The 26,401-nt window shown below is 39.7% G+C and overlaps 2 protein-coding genes across 9 annotated transcripts; both read right to left on the bottom strand.

Annotated features, from left to right (window-relative positions):
* Positions 1-1,033: 1,033 nt before the first annotated feature.
* Positions 1,034-13,138, bottom strand: LOC125005954 (kinesin-like protein KIF23). 7 transcript variants are annotated; one of them, XM_047581625.1, is made up of 24 exons: positions 13,048-13,138; positions 12,351-12,417; positions 11,175-11,303; positions 10,820-10,925; positions 10,363-10,499; positions 10,126-10,238; positions 9,828-9,998; positions 9,549-9,590; positions 9,054-9,166; positions 8,503-8,624; positions 8,304-8,406; positions 8,121-8,200; positions 7,861-7,980; positions 6,891-7,050; positions 6,642-6,803; positions 6,322-6,488; positions 6,062-6,235; positions 5,396-5,602; positions 4,825-5,145; positions 3,021-3,257; positions 2,741-2,829; positions 1,941-2,001; positions 1,751-1,791; positions 1,034-1,653 (listed from the first exon to the last, which is right to left on the bottom strand). In XM_047581625.1, exons 1-24 carry the CDS (start codon positions 13,059-13,061, stop codon positions 1,638-1,640), a joined length of 2,952 nt encoding a protein of 983 aa, XP_047437581.1. In that variant the 5' UTR covers positions 13,062-13,138; the 3' UTR covers positions 1,034-1,637. The 7 variants fall into 7 exon arrangements, with proteins under 7 accessions (XP_047437581.1, XP_047437582.1, XP_047437585.1 ...); XM_047581626.1 differs by having other exon boundaries at positions 3,021-3,254; XM_047581629.1 differs by lacking the exon at positions 4,825-5,145.
* A 1,791-nt stretch (positions 13,139-14,929) lies between these two features.
* On the bottom strand, positions 14,930-26,017 carry LOC125004916 (membrane progestin receptor gamma-B-like). 2 transcript variants are annotated; one of them, XM_047579744.1, is made up of 8 exons: positions 25,836-26,017; positions 25,441-25,568; positions 22,135-22,340; positions 21,685-21,811; positions 20,122-20,166; positions 18,674-18,770; positions 17,200-17,344; positions 14,930-15,923 (listed from the first exon to the last, which is right to left on the bottom strand). In XM_047579744.1, exons 1-8 carry the CDS (start codon positions 25,887-25,889, stop codon positions 15,640-15,642), a joined length of 1,086 nt encoding a protein of 361 aa, XP_047435700.1. In that variant the 5' UTR covers positions 25,890-26,017; the 3' UTR covers positions 14,930-15,639. The 2 variants fall into 2 exon arrangements, with proteins under 2 accessions (XP_047435700.1, XP_047435701.1); XM_047579745.1 differs by lacking the exon at positions 20,122-20,166.
* Positions 26,018-26,401: the final 384 nt, after the last annotated feature.

Here is a 26,401-nt window from a genome sequence, read left to right as displayed (position 1 = left end):
AGTGTTGCAGAAGCAAGGAGATACAGTAAATGGATGAAGTCATAGCATCGAAGTGTAACATTAATCATGACACAAACTAGAGTGAATACTAGGTGATGAATAAAGAGTGGATGTAGCCACTATTCAAGGTATTCATAAAGTGACTGTTCTGTGCCACAAATGGGCTTTTGTGATACAAATCCATCTTAATAAACCAAATAAACATAACATCACTATGAACAGGATGAAACCACCAAGCGGCTCTGATCTGTAAAGATATTCAGATTTGACCCTTTCTAAAGGACTGGGTACGACACACAGCTCCCAGATTCTGCATCAATCTGTCAACCAGAGCGGTTAAGAAACGCTGGTGGAATTTAACACAACCAAAATGCGAGCACGCAGGATTTTAGAAGCGGCGAGGACAGACTGGCTTGTGTACACCTGGTTGAATTGACATTTCTCAGCCTGCTGACAAACCGAAAGTGTTGCACGAACTGGCATGAAGTGTCCACTTGTCAAGACAAACCGTGTGCTGTGCGTCTCAGGCTGGGACTCTTTCAACATATCATAGAAGTGTTTGATCTCCAGCTGTGGAGTTTAGTCTCGCTATAGGACAGGAAATCAAGTTACTGCTAAAACTCATCAAATGAATGGATCTACAGACGATCTGTAACACTCAGCATTGGGATTCCTCTGTGTGTGTATTTTTTATTTATTTTTTTTGGTCAAAAGGAGAAAGCAACATAAAGTGCGTGAATAATCTTTTAAATTAAAACAAGACCTCATTGGTTACTTAGGTTACATTAGAGGCCATAAAGGGACCAGTGTTGTAGAAGTAGAAATTTAATAGCAAACAAATTTGTAACAAATTTAATTTTTAACTATAATAGTTTTCATCAGTTTAGGATGAGCCATGTTTCTACTGTTGCCCAGAGAGGACAAAATAAAGACACTTGGTCTTCAACATGTTGATCATTTTATCTCCCCAATGCCCTTTAAACAGTCCTTTAAAACACTTTTCTCTTCACAGATGAGTAAGTGAAGACAACACTTGATGTTCGAATAAATTTAATGCCATCCAAAAGAATAGTGTGCTATACTTTTAAAGGTGTTGTTTCAATAAAGTGAAGTAAAAAGCTTCATGACACGTATTTACAGGTGGTCGGAGAATGATTCCAGCTACAGAACAGGCCAATATTTACAGTCGCACTTGTACACATCGTAACTCTAAAACTTTTTTTTTTGTTTATGCTCTCTTTATGTTCATGTGGCGTATAATAAGCGAATAACCCTTAGGGGGTTAAAAAAAAAAAAAAATAAGAAAAGCAATAAAATAAAGAAAAAATATTCTAATCTTTGGGTGGACGCACAAGTAATAAAACATATATTATGGAGAAGTCATATGTGACCATTTAGCATATCCATGTCTTCAAGAAATAGTTCCAGCATTCAAAAAGGAAAGCGCACACTAATTCAGCAAACTGCAACTGAAACAGCTTACACATTTGGGCTATGATTCAACTATTACTGAAACCTAATAAGCAGAAAAAAAGATTAGGTGGAATAGAAAAATTTCTCTCAAAAAGATGCATAGTCTCCTTTCACTCGTCTGTCCAGTCAGCCAACATTTAAAGTTCCTTCACATGCTCAACGACTTAAGGTTTTCTACGTCTGGAAGAAAGACAACACAAAGGTCCGCAGCATTAATAGAGCTAATTGTATACTGAAAACACACACACAGATTTACACAGGTTGTTTTTATGCTTACTTCTGATATCCATGGCTGGAACTTGTGCTTGCTGCTGGAGCCTAAAGGGAAGGAAAGGAAACTTAGGCAACGATAAAAATACTTATTGTTCATCTTAAAGAATTTGAAATCATTAACACTTGAAAATAATTATACATTATCAGTAAATCATAGACTTAAACGGACAGAAAGCTTTAGCATAAGATCTTACCCTGTTTTCAATGTCCTCAATTTGGGTGGATCCCTCTGCAGATCCCGATCGCCTCTTGCGACTGAAACAAAAATATTAAATAAATAACGGTCTTCATAAAGTCTCTACACAGAACAAGGATTCCCTAAACATGAACTTCACTTAATAACCATGTTAATAGACGTAATTGACACTTCTCACATTCAAACAGGAGGCTAGATGAATTTCCCACCCTCAAATCTCTCTAGGAATTCAAAATTGGAATTGAATTAAATTAAATCAACAGAATGTTTCCAAGTGTATTTCCATCGGTGGAAAACTGCCAGATGATCCTGTTAAGAGCTACTCACAGCAGAGCTGTCACCGTCATGGTTTAAAAACAAAATAATGTCTTCATTTTGATCCTCTCTCCTGGAATAACAAGCATACATATCTAAATAATCCTTGCTCCATCGTTTAAGGGCCATAACACACCTATCCAACACTGTCGGCACTCGTTAAATCTGCCACCTCTCTCTAGTTGATTGGTCAGATTAGAGACACAGTGCATACAGAGAAATCAAAAGTTCAAAGTGCACCTAGAAAGCCCGAATATTTTCACTCTTCCGGTCTCCAGAAATAATCATTTCCTTTTCCCCAGATACAGATAGTCAGTCAATAAAAATGTATACCCATTTATTCAGAGATAACCACTAAACTGAACTAAACACAAGTTGGGAAAAACCTTCTTTTGTTACATTTCCAGCAGATTAGACACAGTCAGTCAGGCAGACTTGGTGCATATTTCAAACACGTTTTATCTGTGGAGGTTGAGCAAATACCTTGGTGCTATTGGGCACTCTTGTTTCAGTATCTCAATGTCAGTAAACTGCACAGCTTGTCCTCCAGCTCTGGTCTTAAAAACGTTGCCCTGAGGAAGTTTAATAAGACACATCATACAAATGAGCACATGAGAAGAAAGATCAATCAAAAGCAAAATAAGGCAAAAGAGTTCATCTGTAACAGAAACCCAGTGCACAATCAAAGTGAACGTAATTAAGTCAAATCCATGCAAGGTATAAAATAATTAGACTTCTCACTAAGTTAATTACTTGATTTTACCTTGATCAGTTTGGTCTCGATCTCCCCGTCTGAGGCAAGCTCTTGATGTCTAAGCACGTACATGTGGCATTTAGACAGAGCTTTCTCGTTCGGGGTCGACACCTTGATTGCATTGGGAATGATTGGCTGCATGACAGTGTCTAGGTCCAAATTAGAAGTGGGTTTGTGGTCTACCCATTTCTCCCCACCCGCGGAGTGAGAGCGCCTGTGCATTGGGTGAACTGGAGGAGCCGTCTGCTGATCCCAGCGTGAGGAAGAAAAACCAGTTACTCGCACGTGACACCATTTAACATTGGTTGGGTTAGTAGTGAAGGTTGATCACTAAGAGGTGTTAGCGTGGCGTGAAAACGAATGCATCACTGGAAGACACAGATGGGCTGAGCAACTGGTCAAAGCTTTGATCTGAAATAGATTTTCTCCGGAAAATATTTTTTCTTATTATTATACTTTTTCTTATCTTCCAGTGATACAAATTTTCATTACGTCACAAAAAAGCATGCATTGAAAAGCAAAGTGGAAAAAGAATTAGCATGCAAAGAGGCACAAAAGTAGTACAGAGTATGTGCACAAACAAACAGGTTATTTCTATTGACTGAATCAGGGTGTGGATTTGCAGAGGTTTATGACAGAGAGCACTGATCGTGTTGGTACAGTCTAGGACACACATGATGTTGGTTAGATGATTTCATTTTTAAACTGCTTTTTATGCCATTCAAATGATGAATGAAATGAAAAAGCCATTCGGTGTGATTATTGAGACAGCTTATGTTAGTGTGGACCCAGGTTAGGCCAGACTGTAATTTAACGTTAGAAAACATATCAGATTTAGAGGAGAAGTCCAAACAGTCGTACATGAGTGAGTTTTAGAAGAGGTCGAGTATCTCTGTAGAACAGCTGGTTTTACTTTGGTAGGTTGATGTTTGGGTAAAACCTGAGCACTGAAAACCCAGCTTCAGTTTAATAACAATGGAATATGTTGAGCAATATCTCAAAAAAAGATATCAAAATTAAAGAAAGGGAGATGTGCATATCTTTGAAGCCAAGTACGGTAGAAAACCTCACCTCACTCTGTATATTTTGGACTTACACTTTAAAACTCACTTATTACTTATAAATTTCAGGTGTAATCTCTTACGATAAACCAACACTGCTTCTACCACGTCACTGCTTTTTTGGACAGACGTGCATTTGTTGTAAAGTCAACACTCAGTTTTGTCATTTTAAATGGGTGCTAATGAAGAAGGCATGATACACTACAAGGAGGCAAAGCAACCCTAGAGAAGAGACAACGTAAAGACAACAAACATGTCACTACTCGTAAGCCTTAAAGTCCCCATGAAAACATCTTGGTTCAATTGTTTTTAGACATCTCTTGTATTATACGTCATGCATGTGGCAGTATGTGGCCAAAGCTTGCCACTAGAGGCTTGTACATGTGTAGTGTGGGTGGTGCCTGTCAGGTTGAACAGGGACAACCTCCCCAATACACAAAATGAACCTGAAACATGCAAATCTATGTCAACAATTAAGACTCCAGCAGGTGTTTCATAGGGACTTTAAGGTAAGACGTCAGAAGGTTTTACAAGCGAAGGCAAAACTGTACGACTAAGAAAGTCAGTTTAACAGATACACAAGTCTAGTTGGTGCAACGCTACAATTAGATGCATTTCTTAAAAAAAGCGAACATCTACTAATAACAACACCGGTGCAGCCCTACACCAAGGCGAGGCTAAAACTACAAGCTTGGAGAGAAGGACTAAACATAATCTTAAGCACATCTAGGTTCTAACACACACACACTAACCCTTGTGCCTGCCTCAAGGTTTAACCCATAAAGAGTCGTAGCAGGGGCCTCAGAGTCTGGGGCCCAGCGCTGGCCTCTCCTGCGACCCACGCTGCTGGTGCTGTGGCATGGGGCGGGAGTCCGGCTCCTGTCATGGGGAGTCCCAGGGTACCTAGTCTGGCTTCTTGACTCTACAGGCAACCTCTGCTCCCACTCAGAGATGGAGGAGGCTACTGAAGGGTAGGATGAAGTGGAGGAGGAGGAGGAGGAGGAAGAGGAAGAGGGGGGGTGGGAGTCCTGATCTGCCCTAATTTGATTGTGGCGAGGAGTTTGGCTCAAGTCCTGAAAAGCGGTGAGGCGACAAGGCCGAGTATTGTGGATGTTATTGTGGAACATTAACACAAATACACAGCACACAGCAGGGTAACATTCAGTAGAAGGATGTGGAGGTGACGTGTCCGGTAAGCACACAAGTCTTCAAATTTGTGTTTTAAATTATCATAATAATTAGTAACATGCAAAATTTTCACACACATGAAGTTGAGAGATTAATGGAGTAGACACAGGCAGTCTATCGGATTAAATGACTCACAGGTTTTGGTGATGGTGAGGCAGACCTCTTCTGGGCCACGTTGCGATCTCTGTCCCTGGAGGGCCTCTCGGGCTTCTCTGGACGCTCAGGGGGACAACCAGCAGCGTGGCTGCTCTCCGTCACTATGGCCTTGAGCTGCTTCAGCTTCTCGTCCTTCACCCACAGTTTGTTCTGCATCTCGAGCTGCTTGGCGTTCACTCGTCTCTCCTGATTAGAAAACACCAATTAAATGATCTGTCTGGCTATTTAATAATACAAGCATATAACAAGACTTGCATTTCTGATTTTAAAATGGACAGTAATGGGAATTTTACCAACTAAACCACTAAGTTTTTGCAATCCAGGAAAGAAATTACAATAACTAAGAGAAGAATTTTACAAAACAATCTCTCAACCAAGTAGCTTTTCTATGTTTTAAATAAATAAAACTAGTAACTACTAACACTAGTAATATTATTTGGTAAACTAACTAGACATTTGTTTTAGTACACATCAGTATTTTACCTTTTGCCCCCTACATCAACATCTTTCATTCAATGTTTCCAGGCATAAGTATTAATAAGAAGGGTACATTATTCATTTTTGTTCAAAAACATGACACAAACTCTCATCTGTACTTTCAGTCAAGTTGAGATCTCGTTATAGTAGACAGATGATTCCACTCACACACTCCTTCTCCCACTTGAGCCTGGTGTCGGTCACCATGCCCTGCATGCGCTGCTCCATGCGTTTCTTCTCCGACAGCTCTCTTTGCAGCCTCTGCTCCCGAGTCTCCAGCTCCTGCTGAAGTGAGCGTTTGTCCTGCTCATACATGTCTGTGGTCTTCTGCAGGATGTCGACCTGAGGAGGAGGACCGGCGATGAGTGACGAACGTTTCAACTGTTGCAAGTCGAACGGAAAATAAAAGCGTGGGGAGGAGACAGCACCTTGTATTCTAGCGTTTTGGACTTTTTCTCCAGACGCTCTATCTCCGACTTCTGGTTGATGATGACTTTGTCTTTCTCGGAGAGTCTGCTTCGTTGATCGTGGAGGAAGGTCTCCTTTGCACTGAGCTGACTATCAAACTGCTGAAGCATGGTCTTAAGTGTATTGGCTGCCAGAAGAAAAACACATTCATGTAACCAGACAACCATTTACTTTGCTTAAAAAAAACTGAATGCATCATGCATGTACTGAATAAATTATTTGCTTCAAAACTCTAAGTCTCTATTCTACATACTAACATATGAGTTGTAGATAAATGTACCAGTTTTGTTGAACTGTTCTGTCATTATCTGACGGATGTGATGCCTCCTTTCCAAGACCTCAATCAGACGGGGCAGCGTCTGATCATCAGCTGGGTCCACCAGCTCGCAGGGAGGCAGGGCTGGAAGGCTTTCCATGAGTTGATTCAGCAGTACTGGGTCATCTGTGGTGGAAAATGTGATGGAAACGTTTGTGCAACATCATGAATGAATGTGTACTGTACCGTCTACAAACTTGAGGGTAGATTTACCAGCATTACTGGGACCTCCGCGTTCTTCCAGACGACGGGAAAGCTCATCTCTGAAAGCCTGGTTTCTGTGTCGTCGCCCTGCAGCGAGGCCACAGATTGGCCGATCAACTGGCCGTGCCACTTCCACCTCCTGAGTCATCTCTGCAAAGCGCATCACGAGCTGCAGCATATAAAGTGGAAAACTATGAAAAACAGAGTCCTGTCCTTACCGGTGCGCCAAAACGGAAGCGTAGTTGACTATTTAGCCGACTGGGATTTGATTGCGAACCAGCTGCTGCAACAGTTTTAAAAGCAGTTTAGAGCAGTGATGCGCGGATCGATGCTGAATTAACGATACCTCCGGTACCAGGTCTTTATGCTCTACAAGTGATTCTCAAATGAAAATATCAATACTTGTGATACTTTAATCACTTCCCACTGTGTTCCTGTTAATGATATACATTACCACAAACTATCGAGTTATGGCAACACAACAACCCATGTGAAACCACAACAGAGAACACAAGGCATTAATGATGAGATGGACAGAAGAGGAGATACAGTGTCAGAATTAAGATGCAAGTTTTCATTTTATAGTAATTCTTAGTTAAATAACTTATTTTAAAGGTCTTATTATTTTACTTATTTTATATTTTCAGTGTTTGAAACAGCGTTTTCACATATTTTGTATCACTGTGTCCCCTGTTTGGCTTTTCTGTTGTTGTGTTAGTTACTCTACTTCAGTATACTTCAGAGTTTAAATAAATTACTCTGATGTCTATTCTTTATGAAGGTATGATTTAAAATACACATTAGATGCATTTGCACAAATTATCGAATCGGTATCACCAATACTCCGTATTAGATTGGAAAGGAAATCTGTGGTTTCAAATATAACTAGTTTAGACTCGCAAAGAATGAGATGATTATGAGATCAAAGTGACAAGATTTTACATTTGAGTTATTCCGCAACACAAATTCAGTATCATACCATAGTTTCTTCATAATCATCTGCCTTTGGGTTGACGCACACAACCATCCGGACTTTTCCTTCTCCGTCAAAGTAGTTTTTAAAGAGATGAGTAACCTTCGAGTCCCTGTATGGCACCATCTGGAAGAAAATAATGAGTCTGAGAATCTGTATCAAATGAAAAATGACCCATGGGAAGAACTGAGGTAAAGTCAAAAAGAAAAGAAAACAAAAAACAGAAAAATGAAGATGCAATGGCGACCAGGAGATAAAATACCAACCCTATTAGTTCCACACATCTGGTTTTCGCGCAAGACTTCCATACAAGTGCGCAGAGTCATCAAGGACTGGTTAATATTACCTGTAAAAGAAACATGACAAGAGATGTTTGGTCCCTCAAACATCTGCCACTGCATACTCTGAAATAATTTCCATGGTTGACTTTAGAGAGAAGATGGTCTGACCAGCTTCACGGAGGCGGCTTCCCTCTGCTCTGGTTCTGCTGGTGCGTTCGCTGCCTGCCAGGTCAACCAGACACAGCTGGCTCACGTTCACCTGGTTTTTGTCCTGTATTTCAACAACAGTATCACTAAGCATCGCTTTAACACTCAAAATGACAAGAATATTTCCGCATACAAACGACTGGAGAGGATCGCATCTCACCTGTAGTATGTGGTCCCCATCAGCATCAAGAGGTGCCTGTGCCAGCTTCACTGTGAACACACTGTGGGAGCGACTGGACTCACGGTTGAGCTGAGTGTTGGCTATCCTCCTTTTCTTTTGTCCTGGAGAGAGAGCAGCTCATTAATACACCACATGACATAAAACACAGCAGCAGCAGTTTAAAACATCAACTGAATTATTGCTTTATCCAGTTACTCCCACTGATTTGATTGCTACACTTAAGGTATTGACACCATAAACCAATATATAAGATAAATTTGTGTCTGGGCAAAAATGTTACACTTGAACATATTACAAAGACAACAGCCGGCTGATGAATACGTTCTGCATCTGCATGAAATCAAATATCTCTTCTTCGAACCCAGAAGAGCTACTATTAGCAGTGAGGCTAGGACGTGCTACAAACCGTCATATGAAGACGGCCTCTCCTGAATCGTGCCGATCAGTTCGTCTATAGTTTATTTTATTCCAGATGATCATGATGAATATTTATGTGTAAATAACATACTACGGTTATTAATAACACTCACCCTTCCAAAAGACTTCAAAAGCCTCCTCTGTGGATTTAACCTCAACCTCCGTGCAGCCGGCCACATACATGTTATGATTCTGATCTTCACGCAGAATCTTGGACTGAGGTGGTCTGAAAGAAGGTGAGATGTAAAATCAACACACACAGGCGCTGTAACATAATGATGTGCTGCTTTAGTGAGTTAAGCGGCAAAAGCTAAGTGACAAATATCTGATGTTAGTGTCAGTGTTAAAATGAAATACAACTCAATACAACACATTCAGGGACACATGCGGACTGGGTTTGCACACAAGCTCGAGCCACTGAGCAACATTACACAACAACCGAAACAACAACAGCCACTGAAACAGCACAAACCCAACGAGATACACTTACGCCACTGAGGGGTGTTTGGATTAATTGGATGGAAACGGCTACATGACATATAAGCTACAGCCAAGTTAAGACTGAATAAACATAGCGCTGCGTAATTCTACTGTTTCTTGCCACATACACCAACTCATTGTTCCGTACAGGCGTGGCTCCGCCGATCCACCTGACAGAAACGGGATTTTACAAGTACAACATACAATCACAGAGCAAAACGCAGTCAACTTCATCAGCATGTACATAGAATCCAGTGTTGATGCTTGTATTACACAACGCTTAATCACCTGTAATGTTTAAGAAACATTATGGCTGCGACTAAATTTTTATGAATAATTAAAAAAAAAAAAACATCATTTGATGTGCTGTCAGAAAGCACACGCTGATCTGTTATCCTGTGTCTTACTTTGGTCTGATTGGGTCATATGGTGCATCCTCAAGGAGATCGTAGATGTAGTTGTTGTAGATCTCGATGTAGGACACAAATACAGTGTAACAACAGTCTTCGTCGACATTCTCAGACTTGCATGCTTCATCCGAGCTGATCATATCTGCAAATTCTGGATCAGGCCTTTGCCTAAAAAGATATAAATTAAAAACAACAACAACAACAACACATTAGTCAAAACAGTTTCAGTTAAATTCCATCAAAAAAAATCAAACCAAAACCAAGTGAAAAGTAAAGTACACTGAACCACAGCTACCTGGAAGATGGTGTTTTTGGCACTGACTGCATGTTGTCTTGTTTCTGTCTCTCCAGGAGAGCGTCAACTTGATTCTGGATCTCCATACCATTTTTGTCATCTGGTTTAAACACCTGAAGCAAATTAAAAACATTTCAAATACATGTTTCTCCCCTCCCCAAACATGTAAACTGACGATGCAAAACAAACAAAAAAAGCTTTAAACAGATTAAAAAAAAATATCAGTGAAAGTCTTACAAATCTCTTGGCCTGAAACGGGCCGATGCTGTTGAAGATCATATCTAGAGAACGAGGAAGGAGCCCACCTTCACCAGGTGAGCCTGTCATGGTGAAGGTCTTACCACTTCCAGTGACACCATATGTAAACAGCAGGCCTGTGAACAAGAGACATCACAATCATATACACTAAAATGCCAAAACATTAGGCACACTAATGAGAACAAATGCTTTCTAATAAAACTGGCATTTCAGAATTTGCTCATGTTTCTTTTATTAACTTTGTTTCACTAATAGGTTAAAAAATTATTTCCAACAAATGTCCTGTTGACCAAACAATCCTTCAAGACCTAAAGAGGATGAATAGTTTGTTCTGAGGGTTCTGCACAGCACACATCACACATTCACATTCACAGCACACATCACACATACACATCACACAAAAATAAATAAATAAATAAATCTCCAATCTACTTACCATTTTTACAATGAATGAGGTCCTCTACCAGTGGCTTGGCAACATCTTCAAACAGCTCCATTTGAGAAGTATTAATACCAAATACTTTTTTAAACGAGTATTGCACCTTACGGACAAAGAAAGAAAGAAGAGTCAGTGAATCTTATTGGACAAACCGCACAAATAACACAAAGGCGTTAAAACATATTGATGAGGAAAATATCCAAACTAAATCGTTCGTGGTTCCAGACACATTTTTTATCTGCTCTTTTTCAGACACTAGGTCTTGAGCACAGACAAATGTACACAAGTTTGGCAGGATGTTTTACATCTTCAGGAAAATTCAAGTCAAGCAGAGAGGCTGGACTACACTTACCTCCTTGTATTCCCCATTGCGGTTGGCTTTCAGGCCATCAGGAGGGTGCAGCTGAATAGTGGAGCTGCTGATCATCTCAATACAACACTCCTCATGTTCTGCTCCAAGTGGGCGAATACGGCAGTAAACCTAGAGCAGAAAACAAACAAAAAACATGTTAAAATGAGTCACATCATCATCAAGTTCTGTAATTTTGTCATTCTCACTTATTTTAATTCAGTTATTTTATAATCTTTGTAAATACTGTGTATATAGTATATTGTGTTTTTTTTTTTGATAGTTTATTTTAATTCTGTTTGTTATGGTATCGAGTGCCTGTACATTGCTGCTGCAACAACACTCTCCCAGTTTGGTATAAATAAAACATCCATCCATCTATCCATCATTACACCAACCACACAGATTTGATTTTTGAGTTTCTATGTACACATCATGTTTTTACTGAAATCCCTGCATTGAACCAATTAAACATAATTTAAAACCACAGACGGACTGAATTAATGCATTCATTCAACTTGCACAAGCTCAATCCTGAAACCTCAGTATTTTCTTAAATGCTGTTATTTTGTGAAATTATGTACAATGATTCAAAGTTTTTCATCACCCTGTTAAAGTGCAAAGTCCAACCACTGTGACACAACTTCAATATTTAAATTTCAATAGGTGTGTTTTGCCTTTGTCTGGTATTACCTCACATGTAGTTACTTGATGTTTAGGTTTGCACATTGAGCTTAAAAACAAGCTATTTCATTCTAATATACTTTTTTTGTTGTAGGGTTAGGGCAGAACTTGTATTTAAATCAGTTTACTGTCATATAAGACTGAAAGCAGCAGCAAAACACAAAGAGGATCTGAAGTAGGATTTACATTTTTGCTCTTTATAACAGAAATGAGTAAAGCACAGTCATCATAACAGCTGCAGATTATTTTCCTGTAACTGACTGTGGAAGCAGCCATAAAGAAAAATACTGAAATCAGTTGCATCTGAATGCAATATCTCAAATACTAAAAACCTAAATGTGTGTAGACCCTTTTGCAGATTTCAAAAGACTTTCTGAGTTAAAGGGTTTGCAAGACAGGATAATATTCAACCTGTCACATCTTCTGAAGGCTTGAAAAGACAACTGCAAGCATAGTGTGATATTATTGTTGTATGACTAATTGATGTTCACTTACTCCTACAGGATCCTTCTCTGTGCTGGACGCCTTCTTTGGCCCAGGTCTCCGAGGAGTCCTCCCTTTGCTGGAAGTGACAATCCATTATAAATCAATGTCCACCATACCTTGGCTAGATTACAAACATTATTCACCTATTGACTACATGGTCAAACGTATCTTAACATTTCTTGGGTGGAGCTTTGAGGAATAGAGGAAAAAAGTTTTTCTTTGTAACTTGTGCATTACAATCATGTTGAGGCAAGAAAGGGGATTTACACAAGTTAGGAACACATTTTACTTCTATATAACTCGTAAAAAGCAAAGTAAAAGGTGAAATTTTGCCCAACTGGTCTGGTAATCAATACACAAATTTGGTGTAAGTATGACGAACAAACTACTGGTAGATTCGCCTCCCAGTCAGCTAAATTAGGTCAGGTGTCGCTTGCTAAACAATGGTAAACGAAAATCTGGGCTCAACATATTACTTGCCACAGTAAGTTAAGCAAATGTGTGCGCTTTGTTTACGATTTAAAATATCACAAGTAAGTGCTAAAAGTGAATGCTAAGCTAATACGACAGCGTTAACCAGATAGTTAGTCGCTACTTGACCAAACGCACCAAAAGTATATGTTACCGGGGTAATTACTTAACACACTGCGTTTTAGTAACGTATTAACCTTTTATCGAGTATAATTTAAAAGAAGGTAATACCGACCCCTGTCTCTGCATTGTTTGTGTTGTTAATGTCCACCGCCTCTTCTCGATTTGAAAAATTCCCTCTTGAGAAACGTTGGACCAACAGACAGAATTTCTAACCAATCAGAGCGCAGATCGAGAGCCGGAAGCGGAAGTCCCGCCTCCAAAAACTCTACATCCGGGTTCTTTGTTTTATCGACGAAATATAAAGGTACAACAATGCAAAAATGGTCGGGATAAAATGCAGTTACAAAGCTAATAGAAATAAAACAAAAATACAACGAATAACCAAAAACAAAATAAAAGGGTGAATTCAAAGTTCAGGCGATATTATATTTTTCACACAGACTTCTTGTTTTGGTCGCTTTGGGGTTTAAACTTCAATATTTTCTAAATAGGACATCAAAATGACTTTAAAAGCATTTGTTGTTGGTTAACAAATTTGGAACAGTGAATGTGAAATTTGGCTATTTTAGTTTAGTTTATTTCGAACATAATAATCATAAACGAATGGATGAATGATGAACATAAATGACACAAAATGAAAAATAAAAACAAAGTGAACATAAACTGAAAATTAAATATTCTACATGTCTGAAAAGGAGTGGGAGGAAGTATTAACTATGAGAAGGTTGATTACATATTGCAGATAAAATTTTGTCTAGGCTTATTTTTTTCATTTTCTGACAAACCAAATACCGCAATATTTCTAATATACATCATAAATACTTAAAGCATTGTTTTGTTAAAATGGACTATAATTAAATTTGCTATTTAGTTTATTATTAACTATATAATCATAAAATATGAATATAACAAAATGACACAAAATAAAAATAAACAAATAAACATAAACTAAATTAAATATATCACATTCTGAAAAGGAGTAGAATATATAACTATAAATTATACATATTGCAATAAAATTTTGTTAGCTTATTTTCATTTATGACAACAATACTCATACATCAATATTAATTTAATGATATATATATATATATATATATATATATATATATGTATGTATGTATAATCAACTTTGGAATTCAAAGAATGATTAAGGTCAATCCTGGATCAAGACTGGTGACCTGCCCAGGGTGTACCCCGCCTCTCGCCCGATGACAGCTGGGATGAGCTCCAGCAACCCCCACGACCTAGTAAGGATAAGCGGTAGTAGAAGATGAGATGAATCCTGGATCAGCTGAACACACGTTTACATTTTAGTCAACATGCATGGTACTCGTTTGGAAAAGGTTTATTCTCATTTTCCAACTTTCTTAAATACCTTCACCCATGGGGAAAGAGGAGGAAGACAAACAGTCCCCCATCAACGATAGCTCAGTATCTATCCGTTAATGGATATTAGTTGCACCAGTTTCTGGTTCTTACAGAAACAAGTTCAGCAAGTTTCTGAAGGATTTGTACCCACAGAGTTTAATTGAATTTAAACCTCAACTTCCCGCTGGTCCCATAGAACTGAACAAGATACTTGGATGAGTGGAGAAACGTCTTCTCCAAACTCTGCAAGTCTAGTTGCCTTTTTAAGCACTTGGATAAACCACGACCTGGATGACTGAGAACCTTCACAGACTCAAATACCGACACTATTTAGGTTATTGTTTTATTTAATTTAATCTTCCCGTGTATATATATTTTTATTTGTGCAGTTATTTGATTCCCTGGCAGCTTAATTGCCTCAACTTGTTCTTATACAGTGCATTTTATACCTGCTACTGTATTTGTATTTCAAAAGATTTTAACAAGAGTGATAAAATAGAAACAACTTAATGGCTCAATTAAACTAACAAAAAAAAAAAATGTTTTAACCTTTAAAACATTAATACTCATACTTCACCAAGTGAATACACGATGACACAGGATCAAAATGGCACAGAGTTAAGTTTGGTTTATAATTTATTTGGAAAAACTCTCAAACTCTTAATAAATAACTTTGTACTTAAATACTTTAGTTTTGCCTTAAAGGAGCAATGTAACAATATTAAATGGGACAGAAACACCAGTCATTCGAGGGAAATCAACGTTAGCTCTGTTTAAGACATCGACATTATCAGTAACTAAACTAAAGTAACTAAACCTTCAATTTACTGAGTTGCCTCTTTTCAGGTAGTTCAAAGCACTCATTCCTCTCAGCGACAGTGCAAAGCGTGTGCATTATAAATATGAAAATGTACAATCTGAATTTCGCACAAACAATTTAAAATTTGTATTTTACAGTTTTGGTCTTCTGCAGCCTCTTCATACATCACGTGAAATCAGAGAACTGAGCAAAAATCTTTATAAACAGATAAGGCACTGCCTCAGAATGTGGCTAACCAGCCACATTTGCAGCTTTCCGCAGGAGAAAGTTTCCTCAGAAACATTTACATTCACTTATTATTGTAACAAATGATTTACAAAACTTCCACTGCATTACACAAGCTTATTTTCAGCGCACCCACACACTAACGGCAGACTTCTTAAGGCTAAATACAAACCGCGATTCATTTAAAGACTACGTCATGTCATCATAGATCAGGAGTGTTCTTTACAGTATCTTTGTATTACCCATAAGGCACTATTTGCAAATGTCTGTAAGCCAGGACTCATGAAGCTACATACACCCGTGGCAGTGTTTGGCTGAGGTTTTCACTGGCGCTTTATCGTTTTTCTTGTCTGGGCAGACTGGAGCACACAGGAGAGGTAGACTGTAGAGGATGATGACAGCGAAATTCAGCACGATACAAAGCAGCGCCGGACCCAGTGAGTTGGAGAATGTGATGGGGATGGAGTTTTCGGCGAGCCAGGGGCGCCGCGTCACCATGTCCTGTTCGATGGCCTGCATCTGGAAGTGGGTGCCGAGGATCCCGCACACGTGGAAGAGCTGGTGGCTGTGACCTGCAGAGGGAGCAGTCGAGTCACGTTTGTCAGAGCGGGAAGACAAAAAAAAAAGAGAGAACCGAGCAAATGATTCACGCTGACAACTGGTTTCACCCGAAATCTAGAGGCGGTTATGCTTCAGCATTTCTCCACAATGTTTAACACGACTGACAGAATACGTGTTAATGTGTCAGTGGGAATCCAGCGATTCCTAAATGCTGAGGATTTATTTGTGGTGGTTGAAGATCTGAAATCTGGCATTTCAAAGCGAACCACATGCGACTTTCTCAGACTTAGAGACTGATCTTTACATATTTTTACTGCACCACACATTCAGGAAATACTTTTAATTCATAATGTTGCTGTGAATAGGGTGCAAGCTCACATTAAATACATGTGCATATAAGCATCAAGAGCAACATTTTAATTGTAGGAGCCAAACTAATTGTTTTGTTTTGTAAAAACTGTGCCTTTTTGCCCCAGGTGTATTCTTTAACTATAAATGGGATGTGGGATAACTGGTGACGTGCCAACCTGTTACACCCTCTTTTCTTTCCTCCCGCACCTTTATCTTGTCTGGTAATTTGGAGCTCGGTTTGTTTGGTTCAGGTAGAGTGGCACCACACAGTTGTTTTTTACTTTAAATTTCTCTTCGGATCCTCCCTCTTCTTTATTCTTTATTTTTTTGGGGTAAATAAATCGTGTCTGACTGCAAGTGGCATACCTGAAACCAAGATTGTGCAATATATAGCTTGTTAATGGTGTTGTTTTTGTGTTTTTTTAAAAGCGGTTCCCTGCATTAATCAGGGTTTAATTAAACCTGGCTTAAAACCAATAACCGCCATTATCAACATATGATTTACTTAGTTTATGGCAGAAAACGTACTCAAAACAAATGTGTTATGAAAGCTGTCTGAAGCTAAACATGCATAAAAGTAGTGGTGACGTACATTTTTATCTCAAATCTGCTTTTCCTTATATTTTCCCTCTCGGAGTAAATGAAAAAAGGTCTTTCACATATTAAATTGTGCATCTCTCTTCACAGACCTTGATCCAGCAACTCCTTTATGTATTCATATGTGTCATTTGTGAATGCTTTATTTGTCATTTTGTCTTTGAGAGCTGAGCCAGTGCAACAAAGTCCGCTGTGGCTGGAAACAACACACAACTGAATGAATTAAAACATTAAAGCTAAGCCTCAAATCTGAGCTCAAAGTCTGAGAAACAATCTAAGGAGATGTGGATTCAGGGGACAACTCTTTGGGCAGAAAAAAAAATAACAATAACCTCTCACCTATGTAGTCAAAGCTGCCAGGAGCCAGGCGCTCGGGCAAATGTGTGGCAAACAGAAAGGCTGTGAGGAAAGCCAAGGCGATGTGGTTGTAGTGGAGGATGTTGGTGTCATTATCTGTGCAGCCTTCTCCTGCGCACACAAACACCTGTAAACACAACAAACAGAGAGCAACTTTAATAGGCTGCAGAGAAAATGCCCTTATTCACAAAACAGTGTGACTCGGTTATAGTCGTCAAGTACAAATAAGGCACTCAGATAGGAGCGGGCCAAGTAAGTGGCTGCGTAAATCTTTAATTCATCATGCCGTAGTACAGTAAACGCTGCTTTCGAAATCAGGTCACCACCTTGAGTAAAACGATTCATTTGCTTTATGACATAATAAAATAGTTTGAAGTTAATTTTTATTTGCAACTCTCGAACATCAAGCACAGGCGAATTTTACACCCTGTTTAATGTTTTACTTCATTTGCAAATAAATGGCTTCGGCTCTGGGAGTTTGTCTTGTTTTTACTTAAAGAGCCTAATCATGCGTTGTGTTTCGCTCCAGGGCTCAGTGATAACAGTAATTCTGTTCATGCGGTGCAGCCATAGACTTTGTCGTAAACAATATATTAAACATCAAGTGACAACATCTGCATAGTGTAGTGGAATTCATTTGAAATTTATATTGAAAACACTTGGTAAAATGTTGTTACCTTAAACTATAGGTCTTCAACAGGTGGAGGGGGGGGGGTCACAAAATCTTAAGCTCACTAGATATTTTTCATATATTTCTTTAAAAATTTACCCCCACAGATTTATATTTCTTTAAATACGCACTGAATCATGAATCCAACATATTTTAGTAAACGGATAAGGAACAGCTTAATATCGAATGCAAAATTATCCATCATTTTGGGGGCACTTGACCTGAAAAACGTCAAAGATCTAAGCTTTAAAACATGTTATATTGCAGATAATACTAAAATAGTAAAATACATACACTCACTTACCAAAACATTAGGTTAAAACTAACGCCTTCTAAATTTCATCAACATCTGTTTAAAGTAACTGTGAGAGTTGTTGATTCAACTATGCCTTCATTTTGTGGCTTGTAGTACTACTGAATTGTGTTGTGTTGTACCGACACGTGTTCCTATTATTCTGACAAGTACTTATTCAGTGGCCTAGGCTGGGCACCTAATGTGTTGGTGAACCTAAGATTTAGTGCAGGACTGTAATATTAGAAAGCATTCATCTTCACTAGTGTACCTCATGAGCTGTCTCATGAGTGTAGAAGATTAAATATTGAGCCAAAATGCCCCCGAAGAAAGGGATTTAGTACTTTGCGCCATGCGGGGATTTTTACCGGATGGCGCGCTCCTAACACAGGACAGGACACTGTAAACTAAGAATGTGAAATATTCCTCTCAACATCCTCTGCATTGCATGCTCTGGGAGTTTGTGACAGACATGTGCTGTGAAGTAGCCCTACCCTGTAGAAGAGAGGAATGTGGTCGAACAGGTAGGGGTAGGCAAAGGCCACAATGCGGAGAACTTTGCTGAACTTCGGACTCTGGCACTCAGGGAATCTGAAATAAAAGAGGATAGGGGTTATTTGCGGAAGAGACAGCGTTTAACTTTAATTTAATACAAAATTTTTTTTTTTTTTAAGATTTATTTTTTGGAAATTTTAGCCGCTGTTGACCTGGATGGTAAACGCCATAACTGCTCGGCTATCGGGTCATGTTGTAGCTTTACAGGTAGATATGTGGCAACGTGCAAAATCTTTGGTTGACTAGAAATATTTTAATTTTCCTCCACAAATTTAAATTCCGTTACATACACATTAACACAAATCCAACATATTTTAGTAAAGTGATAAGTTTAATATGTATATATAATGTATATTTATAATGTATATTTATAAATAGCACTAGGTGGAGTTTAATAAATAGGTAGGGGGTTCCTTGTTAATCTCTCCATCAGTTTGGGGGTCCTTGGCCTAAAGATTAGGTTTAAAATTTTAAATAGAACATAAACGCTATTGCCAAAACATTAGGTACGCTCCCTGAAAACTATAACATAAGAGTACTGCATTGAAACCCATTTTTCATAACTGTTAGCATCAGAAAGGTGCTAATTCAAATGTGTGGTCACTTAGGAGGATGTAGCTTTGTGGGCCTGGTACTTAAAGGTGTTTCTGTTATTTAGCCTAGCCCACTGGCTAAACTACAACGGGAGCTGTCAAAATAATAGAAACATGTGTCATACTGCATTTCAATAGCACCACTAAGAACAGCATCCAAAATGAAAACACACATGAATCACCAGCTCTCTGAGTTATTTTAAATGAATACTGAACATCATAACCTCCGTGAAGCTAAGATTTAATGCATTACATCAGAGTGCACTTGTTTTCACTAGTGTACCTAATGAACTGGCCAGTAAGTGTAGTTTCATATTTATCTAGTAGTGAATTACAGTGTCTAGGCATTTCCAGATCATCGAGGAATCTGTGTTAAAACAAATAAACATTTTGAAGAGTTTTAATCGAATCAAATCAATACATGAAAAGCTCGTAAGTGATATGACTCGGCGTCCATGAAGATGCCAGAACTTTCTGAAGTCGATGAGTCAGGTTTTCAGAGAACATGTTTTGCCACGCCCCTGATTCAACTCCTCTAACCTGGCCGGCCGAAACGATAGATCGGTTCAATCACTGTTCAGGGCTGGGCCCTGTACTCACAGTCAGACACACCCATCGACTGTGAGTTGCTCAATGGCATCTTTGAAATCCCATTCAGCCAAGTCTGTCTGATAATTTGTCAGCACGTTTATGTAATGTTAATAGCACAACAGTTTTTTTTTTACATGAGAAAAAAAAGTTACATGTCAGAAAGAAGAGACAGTGTAGATTTTAAGCAAAAGCATTTTCATTACCTCTTTATGACGTCATGATTATATTGCAGAAAGGGTAAGCCAAGTCTTAGCAGCGGGGAGAGATGAGCGAAAGAACAGTCATTAGCTATAGCAAGCCAACATTATCCAGTACACAGATGTCATCATTGGTGTTCAACTCACTCATCACTGTGTTTCAACTCATTAACAAAAGTCCAACAAACTTTACATTTCCAGAGATTTCTAAATCTAATGTCGGAGGTAATAATTCATACTTTAATGGAAAACCACTTAACATCCTGATCATGTGTGATCAGCCTGCTTAGCAGGTTTTAAACAACTCTTTTATCCATATGCAAGTGGTGACAAGAGCAGTCATTATGATGTTGTCATGGACCAGAGCCACGTTCTGATACGTACTGTACCGCAATAAATGTCCCTCATTAAAAGCTCAACTGCCATGAGACTGACTTAAGGTAGTGGCGATGAAACTATGTTTCTTCCTGTTAAAAGGGAGTTTTTCCTTGCCACTGTTGCCCTCAGGCTTCTCTGGGGGTTGCGGGCCGGTATTTGTAAAGCGTCTTGAGACTATTTGTATTGTTATTGGTGCTATATAAATAAAACTGAACTGAACTGAAACTATAACTGAATAACTAAAGTAAAATGTCTTCAAAGGGACTGAGTAATATAATAAAATATCTACATTGACAGATTCAGCTTAAATATGCATTAATCTTGATGCTAATGTGCTAATTTTAGCATGATAACAAGTATGGTAAAAACCCACTCATTGTTAACCTGCTGACATTTTGTTTGTAAAATGACAAAGAGTCATTGTGTCCCATTTAGTCCATTGTAATGCAAACATGCTAATATTAAACCCCAGTTTTGCTATTATGTAACATGATTATGTAATATGTGTATGTAGTATGATTATGTAATAGTCACAAAGTCACAAAGTAAATGTTTTTGGAAATCTTCTGTAGGGTTTTTCATTCTTTTGTCATTTCCTGACAAAAACAACAAAAAGAACACTGCTGCCTTCAAATGAAACTTGGGAAATCGTGCATACAAAATGCATGTCGTTAAAATGTAGCGTTAGCATAAGATGTGAGATCGTTTCTGCAACTGTTGCGTCTGACGTTTGCCACTAAAGCTTAGTGTTTATAGCGAGCTAACACTTGAGAACTTTAGGAGATGAATAAACACCACTGGAGGAGGCCATTCATTTGGATTTTTCACATTTAAATGCAGCATCACTCTTCACAACAGGATTCAAGGTGAAGTGTTTCAAACTTGTTTACCACGTTGCAGTTGTCTCAGTAACCAAAAGGCAAGCTGGAAATTCAGCTTGTGCTAAATGCATTGCATTTTTATTCAACTCCAACCACAGTGGTAAAGATCTAAGGGGAAATAACTTTGTGATTTGGAAGTAGATTAAGCTAAGTCAGCTGGCCGATATCAGCTGGATGTTTGGCATTCGAAAGTTCTGAATGTTGCACGTTAACCTGCATAAAATGTTGCTCTTCTCCTTTTCAGACCGAGAAAACATTACACAATCAGAGCAGTACTAGAGGTAGCTGTGTGAAATAAATGTCCTCATACCTGGAGTAGCATGCCAGGAATGTGCAGATGACAGTGTTGACCACAGCGATGGGGATGTAGAGCTGGTGGAAGGAGCCGTTCACCCACTTGTCGGGGAAAACGTAAGCCGAGTAGACCATAGCTGACCCTGCAGGGGAATACGAGAGAGCAAATTTGTTCAGGAAAATGCATACACACAGTTAGATAGTATATTAGCTAATAAAATGCACCTTCAAATGAAGTTAGTCTGCACCTAAAACTAAATAAAAATGACTGTTTGACTGGAGGAAATTACACTGTGCGCTCAAACGTTAAGGGATAATATTCTAACTATTTATGCTGTGATGAGCTGATGTCTTTCATTTTCATTTTTATCTACATGAACAACATCAATTCATAAAGCAGAACCACGTCTGGGTACTGAGTGGAGGGGCGGTTCTAGTAGCCGGTATAGTGACGCTGTGCGCTCACCCAGGCTGTAGAGACTGAGGGCGCCGTAATCAAAAAAGAAGCAGATGTGGCGCGCCCGTGCCGACATGGTGCTGAAGGTGTGAGCGCAGCTGGACGCCAGCGGATAAATGCAGCAGGAGAGCAGGAAGATCACCAGCGGCCAGGTGAAGGAGTCCTGCCATGCTGTCTGCATCAGCACCACCGTCACCAGCTTCCATAGGAAGTACCTGCAAAGAGAGAAAGGTTACAGCACTAGAACCGGGTTGGGTGGATTGATGTTTGGTGGAATAATATTCTCAGCCGAGTGAAGGGAGAGAATGAAATTGAGTCATCTAATTAAGAAGATAACACAACTGTATCAAATTACAAGGAGTGTCTTTAGTCACACTCGTGTAATTACGATTTAGAGCCCGATCGTCGTGTCCGCAGTCAAACGACTGACAGCGACTTTAATACTTGAAAGGAGCAAACCAGAGCTGAGACAAATTATTGGTAAAAACGTGAGCTACATGACATAACATTCCCAATGTGTCAAACGGTGTTGTCTGTGGCTGTTTAGTTGTAAGACCAGACGGCAATCTAATGGCCGAGCGACGAAATGATGAAGAACAGTTTACAGCGACGTACATCAGGAGTGATAATGGAGACTCTGCTCTGCGGTCGTATGACTGTCAGTTTATTTACACACAACTGAATATTTGGCGTCTGATATTTGTACATCACACAACGCGTTACATGTGTGTTACTGCGGCGTAAACAGACTTTCTCCCTCCAGCCCACAGCGCCTGGAAGGGAAAGTGTGCTAAGGTGCCATTTTTACATTTCTGTTACTTTTTTGTTTGCCGAAGGATTAAACAACAGCTCGGTGACTAAGCTTCACACGTTTTGTCCCTTTTTAACCTGGTGAGCTTGCTAGCTTACTAAGCTAAGCTAAGCTAACTGCCTATCAGCCCCACGCTTATTGCACGCTCATCTTTTCATTTAAGAACTAAAACACAAGTGTGGATCATTTGAAGAGCTTCGTGTGGTGAAGTGACAGGAAACTCTGAACCATTAACAAGTCAGAGATAAACTACAAAAAAAAAGCAGAAAATGTGCGTTTAGTATCATCCCTGTCAGAGCACACGTCAATGTAGGGAAAAGAACACGTTAATAATTAAGTATAAAGTTCATTATCACTCAATGAAATCACACACAGTTACGTAACAGCTAACCGCTCTACACAAATAGCTTATCAGGAGGCCATTGTGTGTCTTGCGTGTCGCAGTCAGTGTCTCCACGTCTCGCCGCACCTCATTAACAAATCAACATTATTCGTGCTTTTTTCCCCTCATCTATGCGGAGTTAGAGTTAATTGCGGCAAATCACGAGAAAGCCTTGTGCACAGACCCGCTCATTAACGCCAGGCCTCCGCGTCTCCACCGAACCCCCTGGCACAAGCACCCATGTGGCCTCGGCGTATTGCAAACACACACCCACACACACCCACACACACTTTCTCCCTGGACCATGCAGTCAAAGCAACTGGCATCTCTGCAGGGAGGAAGTGGGGCAAGTGGGAGCAGTAACCTCTGTGATAAGTACTGAGTTATAGTGATAAATAAACACACACGTGCACACATGCACAGACAACATGAAGTGCACCGAGAAGCGAAGGTACAGAGCTGCCACAAGTCACGGAGAGATTTTACCTCCATGTTACGATGTGGTAATGGAAATAGTAATGGTAATGGTCATGCGCACATTTAAGAAGATCAGTAAAGATAGATTAGCTGTAGCTGTTTGTCCGTCCATCCTGGTGGACTTGAGATCTTTTTTAGAGAAACCTGACGCAACAAGTGTTCGTATTGTCAGGATTTCTTGTCAGGATTGGTCACCCATGTGCCACACACTGACATCTTAACTCAGGTGAGTAAAAAAGGTCTTCAGTATGACTGTGGATTAAAATATTAAATAACAAAGCTGAAACAATTAGAAATTTATCTCCTGGAAGAAGCTGTTCGTCTAAGTGGTGAAAATGTCCTCAAGGAAACTTCCAGTTGAGTTGGTTTCAGCTCGGTTTTTAGCAGTTTTCTGTAAGCGCTTGAAAATACACTCGACGGCCAAAACACATTAGGTACGCCAGTGAAAATGAATGCATATATAATGCATGCATCTAATATCACTAATAACGATTGTAATGCTCACTTTGCGTAGAAGTGCTGTCAAAGGAGGGAATTCAACTGGATTATCGGTTTAGTTTGTGGTGCTGTTTAACCGGATTAACTGGACTGAAACGTGGTTGTCAAAATAAAAGAAACACGCGTGTCGGTGCAACAGAGTACAACAGTACGACATACCACAGCCTCTAAAATGGAAACAGCTGCATCGACAGCAGTTATTTTTCTGACTACTCGCCTCTTCATTACGCTCAGATTTAGAGCAGGACTGTTACATTAGAGTGTTTTGTTTTTTTCACTAGTGTTCCTAATGAACTGGCAAGTGAGTGCATGGCAATAAGACATCTGACTTACTAAAATGTTTCCACTAACACGGCCCTGATTGAACTTGTTTAGTCGTCTGAATCGCTCACGCCAAATATGCCCGAATAACGTAAGAATGTACATTTTAGTGTGGGAGATAAAGTTGAGCAAATATAATAAAGTCTGAGCAAATAGCGAATTGTATAAACAGAACGGGACTTCCTGACGAGCGTTGACAGGGAGGTGCTGTGAGTCTGCAGGAGGTCTGAGACCCACAGGGTTGCTGGGATGACGACTTCAAAACAAACTCGGTGGCACGTTCAGCCCAGCTCGTATTACTTGACTCAAGTCAAACCGAAGGCTGGAAGTCCTGCAATACTAATATTACCCAAACTGATCATAAACCCACACACTGAGGGTAACGGTGGATGTGTTCAGCTACGCCTTTAAGTCATTTTTGTGCGATCACAAACAAAGATGCACCTGCCAGAGACTCTGCCCATCTGTCAAACAAAACAACGGCATCACGTAAGAAAATACTAGATAACCACAAGCTTTACAAGTTGTACGAGATTCTTTTTTATGAGTCAGACCGCGCTTCCTGGCCCCTTCTGGCTGTTATGAAACACTCGGCACGCGACTGTGACCGTTTCCTAAATCACACTTGACGTGCGAGTTGATTTTCTCTCACTGTGTCGCCGTCACTCTTTAAACCCAACATGTTCCTCTCGCACAAATCTGGCCACCCACTTCTAAAACTGTTTAAAAAAAAACCTGAATCTTAATGTTTCCATGTGTTTTCTGATGCACAAAGCAGTTGCGAATCTTAACAAAGTTGACATGATGCAACGTTTGTCGGCCGTACCATGTGGGCAAGAAGTGCGTCCAGATGTTGAGCGTCTCATTGGTCAGCTGGAAGAGGCTGAGGATGCAGTCGGTGGCTGAGCTGCGGGGGTGCCGGTACCCGGAAATGATGCTGTCCTCATGGAAAATCTTAAAAAAAAAAAAAAGATAAAACCCTCAGCCACTCTGACAGCTTTGAGAAATCTCTTTTATTGTGGAGGGAGAACAAAACTTTAGAGGAACTTTAGATGTGTCGCATGTGTAAACATCTGCAAAATATCGCCACACGTAGCTACAGATACACAAGGCGACAAATGTTTTATGTCTAAACCAACTGTACATATAATGTTTTGCAAAAATTCCGGTTCGCTGTGAAAGCTTAAATGTGCCGTGAACGTACAATGAAGCTGAACTTACTTTGGGCACTTGATTGATGGTGAAGACTCGTGGCAGTTTGATGAGGCTGAGCATGGCTACGAGGTTCTGCTTCTGGCCAGAGAGGAAAGATGAACTGAGGCTGCGGGGTGTGTGCCTCCGTCTTTAAAAGGTTTGTGTTGCTATGCCGTCCTCAAGGTTCCTCCCCTCTTCAAACCCAGCGATGATATCCATTGTACCTGTGACACTGCTCCTCCTCCTCCTCCTCCTCCTCCTCCTCCTCCTCCTGCTCTCTCCGGAGGTGGAGGGAATGTGCAGCCAGGTGTACAGCCAGTCAGACAAAGGAAGACAAGTTTTTCAAGCCTTGGAACATCAGAGCCTCTTATTCTCATTTTCAATCACGGTCGTTACCGCAACAAAGCTCTCCTTTATTTAAATGCACAATCCTCCCCTCCCAAAGAGATGACATCCGGAGCGGCAAGGCAGGACTCACCAATAAATCTCCCTTCAACGACAAAAAAACAAAAAAACAAAAAAAACAACCACACAGCTGTGATTGACATTAATGGTCTGTGGCCGAGGCTCACACATTTAGCCACATTCTAACC

Source organism: Mugil cephalus, chromosome 3, assembly GCF_022458985.1.
Source record: "Mugil cephalus isolate CIBA_MC_2020 chromosome 3, CIBA_Mcephalus_1.1, whole genome shotgun sequence".
Classification (NCBI taxonomy): Eukaryota; Metazoa; Chordata; class Actinopteri; order Mugiliformes; family Mugilidae; genus Mugil; species Mugil cephalus.
The sequence above is the reverse complement of the archived record's forward strand: the minus strand, read 5'-3'. Positions and strand labels throughout refer to the sequence as shown.

What these genes read in the sequence shown, in the direction of transcription:
- LOC125005954 (XM_047581625.1), bottom strand. An exon ending in AGAACAGTTCAACAAAACTG is followed by an intron (nt 6,489 to 6,641) that starts GTACATTTATCT and finishes TTCTTCTGGCAG; the next exon opens with CCAATACACTTAAGACCATG. An exon ending in GAGTGCCCAATAGCACCAAG is followed by an intron (nt 2,002 to 2,740) that starts GTATTTGCTCAA and finishes TTTTTGTTTCAG; the next exon opens with TCGCAAGAGGCGATCGGGAT.
- LOC125004916 (XM_047579744.1), bottom strand. Translation starts at nt 25,889, where the DNA reads ATGCTCAGCCTCATCAAACTGCCACGAGTCTTCACCATCAATCAAGTG. An exon ending in CCTCAGTCTCTACAGCCTGG is followed by an intron (nt 21,812 to 22,134) that starts GTGAGCGCACAG and finishes ATTCCCCTGCAG; the next exon opens with GGTCAGCTATGGTCTACTCG. An exon ending in TTCCTGGCATGCTACTCCAG is followed by an intron (nt 20,167 to 21,684) that starts GTATGAGGACAT and finishes CCCGCTGCTAAG; the next exon opens with ACTTGGCTTACCCTTTCTGC.